At 45.9% G+C, this 14,533-nt stretch overlaps 1 protein-coding gene across 2 annotated transcripts in view; it reads right to left on the reverse strand.

Moving 5' to 3' along the window:
* The window catches only part of XYLT1 (xylosyltransferase 1), a 367,139-nt gene that overhangs the window by 248,151 nt on the left and 104,455 nt on the right, over window positions 1-14,533 (reverse strand). The window contains exon 2 of one of the 2 annotated variants that reach the window (XM_009430383.5): window positions 5,413-5,451. Coding sequence (XP_009428658.3) covers window positions 5,413-5,451 — 39 coding nt within the window. 2 annotated transcript variants of the gene reach the window in all.

The raw sequence follows: 14,533 nt of genomic DNA on the forward strand, positions 1-14,533 counted from the left end.
TTGCAAGGTTAACTTTTAACAGTAAGCTCTTCAGCACATCTCACCTCCTGGGCTCAGAAGCTCAAACCTCATCTCTCCAGCTCAGATTCCCCCACTACCTGGGAGATTTTACAACCACCTCCACTCTACCCAGTCACTCTCTTACAAACATGTTTGTCTTATTTCCATCCACTTATTACTATCTGAAGTTACGGATGCATTTATTAATATCTATTTGTACCTTTTTCATCTGACTCTCCTAGAATGGATGCTTTCTAGGCAAGGAAACTTCTGTTTTTCTCTGCTGTATCTTTCACAGTTAGCACAAGGCCTTGTCTCCACATGGCCCAATAGTGATTTACGGAATAAGGACATAGATGAATCCCTTTACATAGATACAATTTCTCAAGTATTAACTTCCATTCATATCACTACTCATTTGCTACAGGAGCCCTGTTCACAATCATCATGGCCCCAGCATCATCTTTAAATCATGTGAATGTCATTCCCTTCCCTCTACCCCAAGTTAGCTGATCAAAGAAATTCAAGTATCTGGTTGGTTTTGAAAACCCAGAAGTTGGGAGTTTTCCTCCTGATGCCTTTGATCTCCAGGTCCTGAGGGGGATCTCAGCATAAACGAAGACCTGCTTCCATCTAACTCTAGCTCAGTTCACAAATACCCAGATTGACAAATCTCGACTCTGCAAAAGAGCTCCTTTATTATATCTCCCAACGTATCTCAGTGTTTGAGTGGCGGCTATTAGCTAATTGACAGAGAGTCTGTTGAGGGTGGGGGGAGTGAGGGCAGGAGGAGGCAGAGACACTAGAATTAAATGGCAAGAGACCCTGCCAGTTGGAGTGGATTCAGAAACGATCAACTGTCTTGGGGATCGATGAGAAAGAAAGAATAAAGTAATAAGGATTCCAATGTATCAAAACACTACTGATGCGCAGGGACATGTTTTGCTTTTGTTCTTTTAAAATAAATTTTCATTCGGGTCCATTGCTTAAACCATTTTACCCCCAAGTCCTCTGACAAACTGTCAAAGATAACTCACTGCGCAAAGCATTGAATCTTTCTATCCATCTACCCATCATGCATCTCTCTACCCATATATCTAAGTACATCTGTGGATAGTTGTGCTAAGCACTGTCTATCTGTCCGTCTGTCTATCTATGGACGTTGGATTGCATATACCAAGCCCATTTCTCCAGCTTTGCCTGAATGTTAGCAAATCTTTCTACTAGTCAAGGCAACTTTATTTTCTTGCAAAATAGGAAAGCAGTTGAGAAGATAAGATTCTGATGTCATGCAACCCTGAGTCTAATGTGCATCAACACTATCTGCTTCCTGTGTGACCCTGGGCAAGTTACTTAGCCTCTCTGACCCTTAGGTACCTCATGTGGAAATCGGGTATCACACAAACACCTGTGTAACTATGGCATTTGAGGATAAAATGAGAGAAGTCAGTTCTTGGCAAATGGTAAATGTTAGTAAGAATGAGGATAAGAATAATGCCACCCAGCCACTCACTGAACTCCTTTTTTATTTTTTTTTTTTCATTTCTAGGTCACCTGATTCGCTGGCAATCACCATCTGGAGACCAGAGGAGCATTCACCACTGCAAGTCAGGCCTTCCTTGGTGCCTCCCCAGGGGCAGCCTGCTGAGTGGGGAAGCTGACACCGGGGATTTAAACCTTCCTCGGCTTCCTCATTCTATTAATCTGGCCGTTAAGCAGAGAGTCCTGCTGATGCCAACAGATGCAAAGCTCTGCTGTGCTAATGGTAAAGAGCATTAGAGGAGTCCTCAGCAGCCAATCAATCCATCTCCCCCAACTCAGAACAGCTGCACAGGGACAGATTAACCAAGCGATGGCTGAGGACCCTTGCAATTCACACGAGGGAGAGAGGGATGCGTGAAGGAAAGGGCCCCCGCACAGCCGTGTTCTAATGCAGGCCAGGTCTTGGACAAGCAAAGCGGCTGATGCATTGTGCAAGGACACAGCTCTCAGTGAAATCTAACAGGCAGGCTAACCTGTGACAGCTGGGCTCAAGACGGAGCAGGCGATGCTGTCCTTAGAAGCCAAGTGCACAGGGAGAAAAGTGGGAACTGACCCAGGGCTCAGGGTACATCTGTCACCTAACCTCTGCAGAGTTAATTCTTCCAAGCTTGGCCACATCTGCCATCTTGTTCATGGCATATGGGTAACATTTGAGGCACTACTTCCTGCCAGAAAGGGACCTGACCCCCTTGTCTGACCTGCCTGCAGGCAGCTGAACAGGATCCCATCATTCACCTCACAATGGGCTGAGGCCAGCACAAAGTCAGATCTGGCCACGGGCTTGTGCCAACAGTCACAAAGAAACATTTGCACTTTGGTTGGGTTCCAACATCTCTTTAACATGGAAAATCAGAACTCGGGGAGCGAGAACAATATTCCCAGGCTCCCCAAAGACAGGGAACCAAATGAGACTGATGGAGCAATGTTTGCAGACAAATTGAAGCCCTTCCCCAATGGCATAGCACAAATGCTGAGAGTCTACCTTGTGCCATTGTTGGTTGCAGATGGAGGTTCAGGTCCCTTGGGCTAACAGATTGGACTTTAAGAGTCGCCACTGTGTAAGGAGCTGCTGCTGGAAGCCTCAGGTGCTGGCCAAAGCCACTGGTCTACAACTCCTCTTTCCCATGAGGGTTTTGAAGGGCTGATGGGGTGGTGTCCAGAGTGAAGGATACAGGAACGTCAAAGACAGAACCATCCAGGGATTCTGCTGTTCCACTCCCAGGAGATAAGATTTGACTTCCAGAGTTCCGGACACAGATGTTTGCCCATGGGTTTTCATAAGTTTAATAGGGTATCCTTCTGGGGAAGGATAAGGAAAAGAAGGACCATCATTTTAAAAACACACCCTGGAAGTTCTCTCATAGTCCATGGGGTAGACTGGGTAGAGACATGTTTCCCAAAGGGTAGCACATACATCTCTGATAGGAAGTTTAGGTGACATCAGAGGGTGCCTACAGGAACAATATTTTCACAGTTTAATATTTATTTTAATGTTGTGCAAAAAAATATATAACTAGCCCTTCAAACTTGTGGTTCCATGAGTATTATTGCTTGAGACAGTGTTTCTCAATCTCAACACCATTAGTATTTAGGGCTGGATCATTCTTTTTTGAGACCGAGTCTCACTCTGTCACCCAGGCTGGAGTGCAGTAGCTCAATCTTGGCTCACTGCAGCCTCTACCTCCTGGGTCCATGTGATTCTCCTGCCTCAGCCTCCCAAGTAGCTGGGATTACAGGCACATACTACCATGCCTGGCTATGTTTTGTATTTTTTTCCAGTAGAGATGGGGTTTCACCATGTTGGCCAGGCTGGTCTCGAACTCCTAGCCTCAAGTGATCTGCCTACCTCAGCCCCCCAAAGTGCTGGGATACAGGCGTTAGCCACCGTGCCAGGCCCAGGACCAGATAATTCTTTCCAGTGGGGAGCTGGCCTGTGTGTTGTAGGATATTTAACAGCAACCTGGGTCTCCACCTACTAGATGCCAGTTGTAAACCCCCCAACCAGATGAGACCACCACCAAATGTCTTCAGACGTTGCCAAATAACCACTGGGAATCAAAACCACCCCCTGGTTTAGAACCATTAGATTAAGGTAAGTCTATTTCTGAAAGCAAAGTGAGTTATGTTAAGGAAAAATGTATTTTTAGGTGACTTTATAGAATAGATGAAATTTACATAAGGCAAATGTGGTCAAGGTGATAAGGACAGACAAAACCAAGCCAGAGGACAGCCAAACAGGCAGAGGAAACCGAATCCTTTTCCTCCTCAAAGCTGCACCTTCTATACTTCCCTGCCGGCCCTGGCGCCTGGTCAGCCCTGGGGCCCCCGTGGCTATACCTGTGTGCCAGAGAATGCAAGGACAGAAAAGCACAAGGAAACTGTGAAGATCTGCTGGCCTTCCCCATCAGGGAGGAAGCAAGGAAGGTCTCCTCATTCCTCTTAGGAGAACCCAAGCAGAGATGCCAAGGAGAGGGCAAGGACCCAAGGTGGAGGAGGCAAAGGCCAGGGGAGCAGGTGGTCTTTTCCAGTCCACTCCAGAAACCCTTGAAATCGCTGAGCTGTCATTCAGCTTGAAAGGTTCGAACAGGTTTGACTGTGTCTGACACTTGCAAGCTATTCACTGTGGGGCTCTGAATGAGGCCTGTCCTGTCTATCTTCTCTCTTTACTGTCAGCCAAACCCAAAGAGCTAAGGAAATGATTAATCCAAAGATAAGAAACGTCCCCTTCAGATCCAGCAGGAAAGGTAACAGTTCTATTAGTTTAAAAAGCTACCACTTGCCGGACGCAGTGGCTCATGCCTGTAATCCCAGCACTTTGGGAGGCCAAGGTGGGCGGATCACAAGGTCAGGAGATCAAGACCATCCTGGCTAACACGGTGAAACCCCGTCTCTAGAAAAAATATTAAAAAATTAGCCGGGCGTGGCAGCGTGCGCCTGTAGTCCCAGCTGCTGGGGAGTCTGAGACAGAAGAATGGCGTGAACCCGGGAGGCAGAGCTTGCAGTAAGCCGAGATCGTGCCACTGCACTCCAGCCTGGGCAACAGAGACTTGGTCTCAAAAAAAACGCTACCACTCACAAGCACTTAGCACGTACCCCGGACTTTATAAACATCATTTCCTGTGACCCTCAACCACAACTCTGCAAGGTGGGCACTATCACTGGGATGACGTTTCAGATGGGAAGACACTGGCTTAGACATTATGTGGCCCCATTAACACTGCAGGGTTAGAAGACACAGAGGTGGAATTCCACCTGGCTCTGCTGAACTCCAAGGCCTATACTCAAGGTGCTGCACTGTCCTAGCTCCCAGGAAGGCAGAAAGCAGAGTCAGGGCTGCGCCCTCCCTTACAAGACCCGCTGGTCATCCTCCTCCCCACACGGAAACGCCACTGCAATCACAATTCCTCAGAATGGCCTAACACACAAGCAGATGAAAGGATGCAACTTCCTTCCATATGCTGCCCTCACTGCCAAGGAATAAAAGTCCTCCAAGTTCAGGCATCAAAGAGTAGCATCTTCCCACTTCATGGCTCTCCTGTCTCCTCTCTCCTTTGCATGAACCTCCGCATGATGGTTGGGCAGGAGCAAAGGACAGACGAAAACTCAAAAGAAATGATTATGGTTCTTGCCACAGGTGGGAGGGGCATCGGACACCTGGGTGCGAATGTGCGCCCATGCACACCCACACCATTGCACACACATGTACACTATATGCCAGTGTGTATACATACATGTGCAGGCACACACACATCCAAATGGGACAAGGGGCAGCCATGGGCCTGTCCAGCCTTTCAGAGCCACGGGACAAGTCCCCTCGAGAGCTGGAATACCAAGGCTGAGATAAGTGGCCAAGACAGGAAAGATACTTACCTGAGTCTCCAGGGTGATGAGCGGACTTGGGTGTGGATCCTGTGGGATGAAAGGAGAAAATGCACGTGAGGAGTGAAAAAAAGTTAACTTACTACCCCAGCATCATTTTCTTTCTTTCCTTTTTTTTTTTTTTTTTTTAAGAGACAGGGTCTCGCTTTGTTGCCCAGGCTGGAGAGCAGTGGCATGATCATAGCTCACTCACTGCAGCCTCGACCTCCAGGGCTCAAGTGATCCTCCCACCTCAGCCTCCCAAGTAGCTATGACTACAGGCATGCACTATCATGCCAGGCTTTTTAAAAAAATTTATTTTTGTAGAGATGGGGTCTTGCTATGTTTCCCAGGCTGTTCTCCAACACTTTGGCCTCAATGATCCTCCCACTTCGGCCACCCAAAGTGCTGGGATTATAAGCATGAGCCACCACGCCAAGCTCCCAGCATCATTTTCAAACAAAGCTTGATTTCCCCAGTGGTCAAGCCACCCCACGGGGAGGGCAGCCCAACCTGTGTCCTCCATTCTACAGAGACATCAGGACAGCTTGGCCCAGTCTGCAGGCCGCCCCAACACTTCCTCTCACGCACAAGTGATGAAAGAGACTCAAGTTTTTATGAAGGAAATGCCCACATGGAGATCACACAAAACAACAAAATGTAAAGAAAAAAGAAACAAGGCACCCTTGCCAAAGAGCTCAACGTGTATCCAAACCCTCTATAAGGAGAGTTTGGCTCCGTAAGAGGATTAGGAATAAACCAGAAAGAATATAAAGTCCTGACTAGGAACAAGGCCATCATCAATTTGTGTCTGATCTTGGAAAGAACAAGGGAAGGAATGAGAGCGAGCAGCTTAATTTCTGGTTTGAGGAGCACATTCCATGGTCTGGGGAAGGTCTTTTTTTAGGATAGAGAAGGCCAGAGAAATGTCCTATTCATTCACTCTCTACAAAAGCCGATTGACTGGGAATGCTTGGTGGTACTGTCTCGGGTCATTAAGCATGAACCCTTTGGGTTGGAGGAGAGACAGGGAGGGTACAGGAGGAGGAAAAGACTGATGGGAGGAGTTGGTGGTGTCCAGTGAGTGGTTTCCAAAGAAAACAGGAAACCCAGCACATGAAGGCTATTTCTGTCTATACCACGTCTGCTCTGAACTTAATCATCTTGGATTTATAATTCTGGGAAAAACAACCTCAAGCTTCCTCTGATAGAGAATGGGCATGATTTTAGGGCCCTGAAGTACACATCCAGTTTGAAGCTTTGCTTTGTCTTAGCAGATTTTCCACCACGGGGTTTTAGGAAGCCATGCAAATTAGCACCAGCCCATTGTCCCATACTGTGAGCAAGAAGGAAATGCAGGGAAATTGGAACTTTCTAAACCCCTTCTCTAGGTGAGCTGCCATTCACTGTCTTGATGACTGTTCTACGGTATCTTTGTAATGATGCCCAATTCTGAGGAGTGTAAGAGGCACGATCTCAGAAATATGGTGAGCCCTGCTCAGCTCTGTCCTTTAGGAAGAGGAATTCGTCGTCCCCCAACTCCAATTCTGAGTCCAACTCCCAGTAATTCTCCATTGGTGTAACTGAAAGGAAACTGCCAAGAGAACATCCCACTCTAATTCTCACATTCCCCCAGGCATTGAGTCTTCCTCATACCCAAGAAAACATGGAGGGGAACATGTTCTCCCCGTCTCCCCACATTGCAGCCTTGACCTATAAAGGAATCTGGGGAAGTCATGAAGGAGCTGTTTTGGGCCTGTCTCTTCAAATCCTTACTGATTCCTTCCCAGGGGTGAAGAAGTGGCAGCTAGGATTGGTAAAACCCGACATTCACAGAGCAACTTTCTTTTGATCAGGCAGGTTTTGTATCACTCGCATGCAGAAGGAGTCTACTCTGTACTTCCTGTTTCCCTGTGTTGGGGCAGGACCCATTTTTGTCTTTGGGAAGCAAGACCATCCTCCTGGTCTGTGGGTGGCAGCATGAGTCAGACCTGGTACGTGCTTAGTGGGCGAGAGCATGCAACATCTGCTGTTCAGGTCAGAGTAGTCTGTGTCTGTCTGTCTGTCCATTCAGATCTTACCACCTCGATTTTGATTATAAGATAAGAAGCTGCATCTCAGCCTCAAAATTAGCCTCAATCTCCAAGCCAAGTGCTAGCAAAGCACCAGACTGGGGTGTTGGGTGCATGCCCAGATTAATTAAGCTGTACTTCACAGACCATTTGGCTATTGTCTGAGACTTAATGCTTCATTGCTTAGAATCTCCAAGAGGTTGAAGAGGGGAGAATGCCATCCTGACCCCTAAAAGCAGCTCCAATGGACAAGACTTTCCTTGGGAAGTCACAGGAAATCTGTCAACTGTGTTGACAAAATCAAAAGCCTGATCTCTAGACACAGTGAAGCATCAGCTCTCTATTTGATGTTCCAAAATCAGAGACCTTATCAGTGCATGGTCAGGGATCCAAGATTAAGAAGATTCTGGAAAGCAAAAGCACAAATGCTATCTATTTAGCATCTTCATTAACTAACCGGGAAGAAGATAAAGTCCTCACAAGGGGCCACATCATTAATACTTGGGTTTCACTTGCCAGCATCATTATGCTCTCCTCCCTCTGCGCGCACTGGAAATGGAAGACTCTCCCTAAAGAGCCTCAGTCCAGAGGATTCAAGGTATGACTATATATCTGTGAGGTCTCGCTTTCAGCAACATCCTCCTTAATTGGAAAGGCTAACGAAGTGGAACCAGGTCAATGATGCTGTCTGCCTAATCCATCCTATCTGTCTAAATTGGGACTCTTTGGTTTACAGTAGAGTAAATTCCTGTCCATCAGAGGAAAGCCTCCTGGAGACCAAAGGGGAATTTGCAATGTGCGTGCATGCTACAGTGGAGTGCTTTTAGAATCTTAATGCCGGTACCAGTAACCATGGAACCGCCTACAACAAGGAAAGCCCTTTCCTATCATCTATTGCAATGGCTCAGTTGGGGAAGTCAAATGGGGAACCAGGTGCACTGAATTGGTGGCCCTCATTCGTCACAGCTCCCAGATCCATGCCCTCTGGTCATGTGACTCGACAGTTCTTTACTGTGTGCTTCTCCAGCCCTTAAGCTTGGGTTTGCCCATTTGACTGCTTTGCCCAATGGGAGGTTAGTAGATGTGGCATAAGCAGAAGCTTGAAATATGCTTAGGTGATCAAGTGTGGCCTACTGTGTTTTTGCCATTGCCACAAGAGATCATGTCCCCAGTACCTTGCTGGTCCAAGGAGGATGCCAGACACGTGAAACAAACCTGTACACAATCTACAGCGTGCAGCCACGCCCAGCCTAGATCAGCCCACCCCCTGCCAACACAGAGAAAATATATGCTTGTTGTTTCAAGCCACTGAGTTTTGAAGTCATTTGTTATACAGCATTATTGTGGCAGTAACTGATATACTTTCTAAACACTGACCTCGATAGATCAAAAAGTGTTGTCACAAACACTCACAGACTCAGAACCTAAATAATACATGCTCTTTCTCTAAGTCTACAAATGCATCCCAGGAACCTGAAATTACTACAGCTAACAGCGATCATTTATAGAGGGCCTCCTAGGTGCCAGGCCCTGTGTGCTAGCTCTATTATTACATCAAGCAAGGAAATAAGTGACCATCAGGATCTTGCATGCCTCTGAATTAGCCTTCAATCCTGTGTGCCCAATATACCAGTCCTTCTGAATTTATTATTTAGATACCAACACAACATGACAGGAAATGATTACTCAGAATCCTTTTGCCTGAAAATACATACAGTTTTCATTCCTTTGGTTTATTCTTAACTTTGTCCTATGGGCATATTACTTGACTGAGGTTCTGAACAGTTGAATACTAGCAATAAATGACATTTGTTAAGTTCTCACTATGTTCCAGGCACTGGGCTTAACTTCTATGCGTGTATCATTTCGTTTACCCCTCCCTGTAATAACCCTAAGAGGTAGATACTATCATTATCACTATCATTAGTATAGAGATGGAGAAACTGATGACCAGAGAGACTGGTAACCTGTCCGAGTCACACAGATGCTGTTGAAAGCCTGGATTTGATCCCAGCATCTTACACTGGAGTACACTGGGTTCCACTCTTTCACAAGAGCTCTGCTGGAAAATATATTATTACTTTAGGCAAAATAATCCTACAATTTTTGGATAGTGTCTATCAAAATCAAGAATACTCATAGCAAATAAGCAGTACCACCTTAACAAATACCGTAATCTTTTTTTTTTACCATCTGTCTTTTTTTAAAAGGTAGTGGACATGGTTGATAGAAATTAGCACACATATCATGACTAGAAACAAAACAGTCACTTTGCCACAGCAAGGAACCGTGTAAAGTTAGCTAAATTAATCCACACGTGTTTACTAAGTTCCGATTCAGTAGCTAGCTCTATGCGTGGCAGGCACCACGAGGGAGACAGAAATGAGTTTAAAGTGACTCTGTGTACACTGCTATTCCCAAAGGTAACTGTTTAAATAAGAGGCAGGAGCCTGATTACAGGTCTTAGAGCAATGAAACTTGTCTACACCTCAAAAGTCTTGCTTGTAAGACCAAGAAGCCAGGCTCAAGGCCAAAGGCTTAATTTTAACAAGCAATTAAGCCCCAACAAAGAAAGTAGAGAGAGGAGGAGGACTTTGTTCGTTATCATTCCACACATACATCAAACCTATCTGGCTCTCCTGGCGGATTCTGAGCCCTGAGCTAAGCCTCAGCCATTGGAAAGCATGTTCTCTTCCTTTGCTTTGAGGACATTCAGAAGACAGTGCTTGTTCTTTGGTGTTAGGCAATGACATTGGTGTAGAGATAATGACACTGGAACTCACGCCTTCAGAGCCAGGTATCTCCGTGAAGCCCACCAAATCAACAACATAGACAATGGACATTTACATGCTACCTTCTTCCACAGACGCTCCCAGGGAACACTTCAGAAGGCTGGCTTGGTGCTTTCTCTCCGCCAAGAGCCCTCTAATTAAGGCCAGAACTGGGAATCTTCCACCATCAAAAGATGGTGTCTCACTGTCACTCATCATCCAACCACCAGATAACTTGGAAAATCTAAGAAACTCTTCTTGGGATTGCAGATCACAGCGAATGAAAACTCACTCATGACTCGAGCCTGCTGGAGAATGTCCAGCTCTAGCCAAGTCTGAATGACCAGCCAGAAACCTAAAGGGACACTGTCACTTAGCTGCAGGCCTAGTAGTGCAGGACAAAGATGAATTGTTCAGTGGGAAAAGAGGGCAGGTTTAGGGGTCGCCCCAGAGTTCAAACCATACATAACCACTGTATTCATTTGCTAGGGCTGCTATAATAATACACAGGTGAGGTGGCTTAAACAACAGAGATTTATCCTTTCACAGTTCTGGAGGTTGAAAGTCCAAGGTCAAGGTGTCTGCAGGTCTGGCTTCTGAGGTCTGATTCTCCTCCTAGCCTGTAGAGATGGTGGCCTTCTCACTGTTTCCTCACACAGCCTTTTCTCTATGCATCCCTGGTATCTATGTGTCAAAATTTCCTCTTCTTTTTGGGGGGGCAGAAATGGAGTCTCATTCTGTGGCCCAGACTGCAGTGCAGTGGCACAATCCAAGCTCACTGCAACCTCCGCCTCCTGGGTTCAAGCGATTCCCCTGCCTCAGCCTCCCGAGTAGCTGGGATTACAAGTGGTTGCCACCACACCCAGCTAATTTTTTAGAATATTTTTAGTAGAGATGGGGTTTCACCATGTTAGCCAGGCTGGTCTTGAACTCCTGACCTCAAGTGATCCACCTGCTTCAGCCTCCCAAAGTGCCGGGATTACAGCTGTGCACCATCATGCCAGGCTAATTTTTGTATTTTTAGTAGAGATGGGCTTTTGCCGTGTTGGCCAGGCTGGTCTCGAACTCCTGACCTCAGGTGATCTGCCTGCCTCACCCTCCCAAAGGGCTGGGATTAAAGGCATGAGCCACCAGGCCTGGCTCAAATTTCCTTTTCTTATAAACAAACCAGTCAGATTGGATGAGGGCCCCATTAATTTAATGCAATCACCTCGGTAAAGGCCTTATCTCCAAATAGTCACATTTTGAGGTATTGGGGGAGGAAGGGTTTCAACACATGAAATTAGGGTGGGGGTACAATTCAGTCCATAACAACCACCTAGCACCACTTGCGACCTTGGGCAAAGTCCTTAGCTTCTGTGAGCTTTATTTTTCTCACTGACCCCCACGTAAACAGGTAGGATTATACTTGCCAACAGAGCTACTGTAACAAAGTGGAAAACAGATTTTCTGGGACCTTTTTGTAAGGGACACTATTAATAATTATACAAGCTTAACAGGTATAAACCCAGACTGCCCCAGGAAACCCTAAGATAGTCTCCTCTTTGTCTTGAACACAGCATACCACTGACATCATGAGCTGTCGTGAACATTAAATAAAAATAAATACTGTACATAGTTACAACCTCAAAAATGATCTTCTCTTTGATTTCTTCCTCCAGGCTTACAAAGGCTGAGACATATCCCTCTATACTCAACCCTACTAAACCACAAGTCTTCTGAACTGCAAGTTACCGTAGATACGAGTGCAACCTATGTCACGTGACGGCAGTGAAATGAGCAAATTTAGCTAATTCGTTTTGAATGCTTACTTTATGCCAAGCACACGAAATTCCTGCAACGCTGCCAAGGGAGGTATCATGATCCCCATTTTATAGATCAGATAACTGATACTCTCAGAGAATAATTTGCTCAAAAACACAGGGCTAATCAGGAATGGAGCCAGGAGCAGTAAGCAAGTTTGTAAGTTGCCAGAAACTAGTCCTTTAACCAATATCCTGGTGTTAATCAAAAGTATGAACTTACTGAATCAGAATCTCTGGGCAAGGGTCCAAGGAATCTACATTTTTATGAAACACCCTTGGGGGATTCTTACGTACGCTGAACCGGAGAGACTCTACATGATACCTAAACTCTACCATGTGTAATGCAAGACTGAAAAAGCTTCCAAACTGACAAAGAATACGATTCCTGCCTCTGATCCCCAGCCAGCCATCAAGTGTTGGATGCATGCGTGAAACTCTTAAGAGCGTTGGTGTTCACGCTCTGCACCCCCAAGAAATTTCCAGGACGGGTGCAAAGTGTTCCCTTCTCCCCACTTTGGTGAAGAGATTTGCCTTGCCCTAAAAAACCTGGCTACCACCCTCCACTTTCCAGCATTTCCTCCTCAGGGAAGTGGGACTCTTTTTCAACTCCTTCTTCTTAGGGTCTCATTGCAGCAACCAAGGTGTTGCATAACGGGGCTTTCTCTTCAGATGTCCCCATGGGATTTCACACTGGCTCCTAAGACGAAGGCTGGGCACGTGCAGGGCAGGCGGCGTGGGGTGATGAGGGAGGGATGCCAGTGATACAGAGGTGTCCTTGTTCTCTAAAAAAGACTGCATTTGGAATGTGAATGCAGGCCAGAATCACACAGCCCTCACCTTGTTGGAAAATGTGAACTCACCTTCAAATAGGGCTCAGGGGAGAAAACAGAAACCCCACAGAGAGAACAAGGGGATTCTCAATGTTTTACAGAAACGTTGGCAGTTAAAACTGGGTGTATTGCGCGCTCTCTTTCTCTCTTTTGTATTAAAAGCTTAAAAAGCTGGTCTTTCTGCTATCCTACTTTCATTCAATATTTTTTTAGCCCAGGCCCCAGAAATGAGCAGTAGAACCTTAAAATGAAGCTTAGGCCCTTGGAGATGGCAATTCATCACCCACAGCCTTGGAAGATAGAGAAACCACAGACTCATGGAAACTTGGGAATTATCTTAATGCTTCTCCAGCTTGGTATGTGTATCCTTGAGCACAAATGGTTATCAAAAATCTAAAGTCCTGTATTTAATACTTTGTTCTGTGTGTGCCTCAAGAGGTTTTGTAATTCTTTAAAAAGTACACAGAATTACCATCTTAGAATTAGAAGGTTTTGAAGAAACCTACCTGAAAAGATTAGAGGCTTGAGCTACAGAGTGTTAAGACAAGAATGCCCAACTGGTGGCCTGTGGATGCTTCAAGCTGGTTTGCTCTTTTTTTTTTTTTTCTGGCCTGCAGCCTTGATGAAATACTTGAAATCATTGCCAATGTTTTAAAACCAGGATACTTCACATGCAAATCTAGATTTCTCACGTCTCCTTTAAGAACAGAAGATTTAGCAACACTGGATGTGTATTCTTGCAAGAAAACAGCTCCAGACTGAGTAGCTGGCCTGGCTACTACAAGCAACAGAATTTATCACCCCCATATTAATGCAAATTGCCTAAGGTCACATAGCTAGTCAATATTGACAATAATCAAAATACCAGCTAACACTGTTCTCACACTGAATGCCAGGTATTACTGTAAGGGGTTTGTAAATACTATCTTATTTAAGTCTTACAACTGGCTGGGTGTTGTGGCTCACGCCTGTAATCCGTGGAGGCCAAGGCTGGCGGATCACTTGCGGTCAGGAGGTCGAGACTGGCCTGACCAATATGGTGAAACCCCATCTCTACTAAAAATATAAAACTTAGCTGGGCGTGTTGGTGCATACCTGTAGTCCCAGCTACCCGGGAGGCTGAGGCACAAGAACAGCTTGAACCCTGGGGGCAGAGGCTGCAATGAGCCAAGATCGTGCCACTGCACTCCAGCCTGGGTGACAGACTGGGACCGTGTCTTAAAACAAACAAACCAACCTTACAACAACTCCAGGAGGCAGGCATCAAAAGCCCCATTTTACAGATGGTGTAATTGAGGCTCAAAGGAGAAGTAATTTTTTCAAACTCATTCATTAGTGGGTGGTGAAGCCAGGATTTGAAACAGGGCATCCTTTTGGACCACTAAGCTACCCTGCTTCCCAGTGGAACAACCACATCTTGAACTGGAATCATTAAACCACAGTTCCTGGTTCTATCAGCATCTGGCACTAAGAAGCCATAAGGAGCACTGAATTGGATCAGATGCTCCTCATACTAGATGTTCTCATTTCCTTGCTGCGAGTCTTCAGGTTGACTACTTTGCTTTCTCCAGTGGTTAATGGTAATAATAATCACCATGATCCTCTCACACTCATTGTGGAGCACTGACTGAGATGTTCCACCAGAGCCCGGCTCA

This window comes from Pan troglodytes, chromosome 18 (genome assembly GCF_028858775.2).
Source record: "Pan troglodytes isolate AG18354 chromosome 18, NHGRI_mPanTro3-v2.0_pri, whole genome shotgun sequence".
Taxonomy (NCBI): domain Eukaryota; kingdom Metazoa; phylum Chordata; class Mammalia; order Primates; family Hominidae; genus Pan; species Pan troglodytes.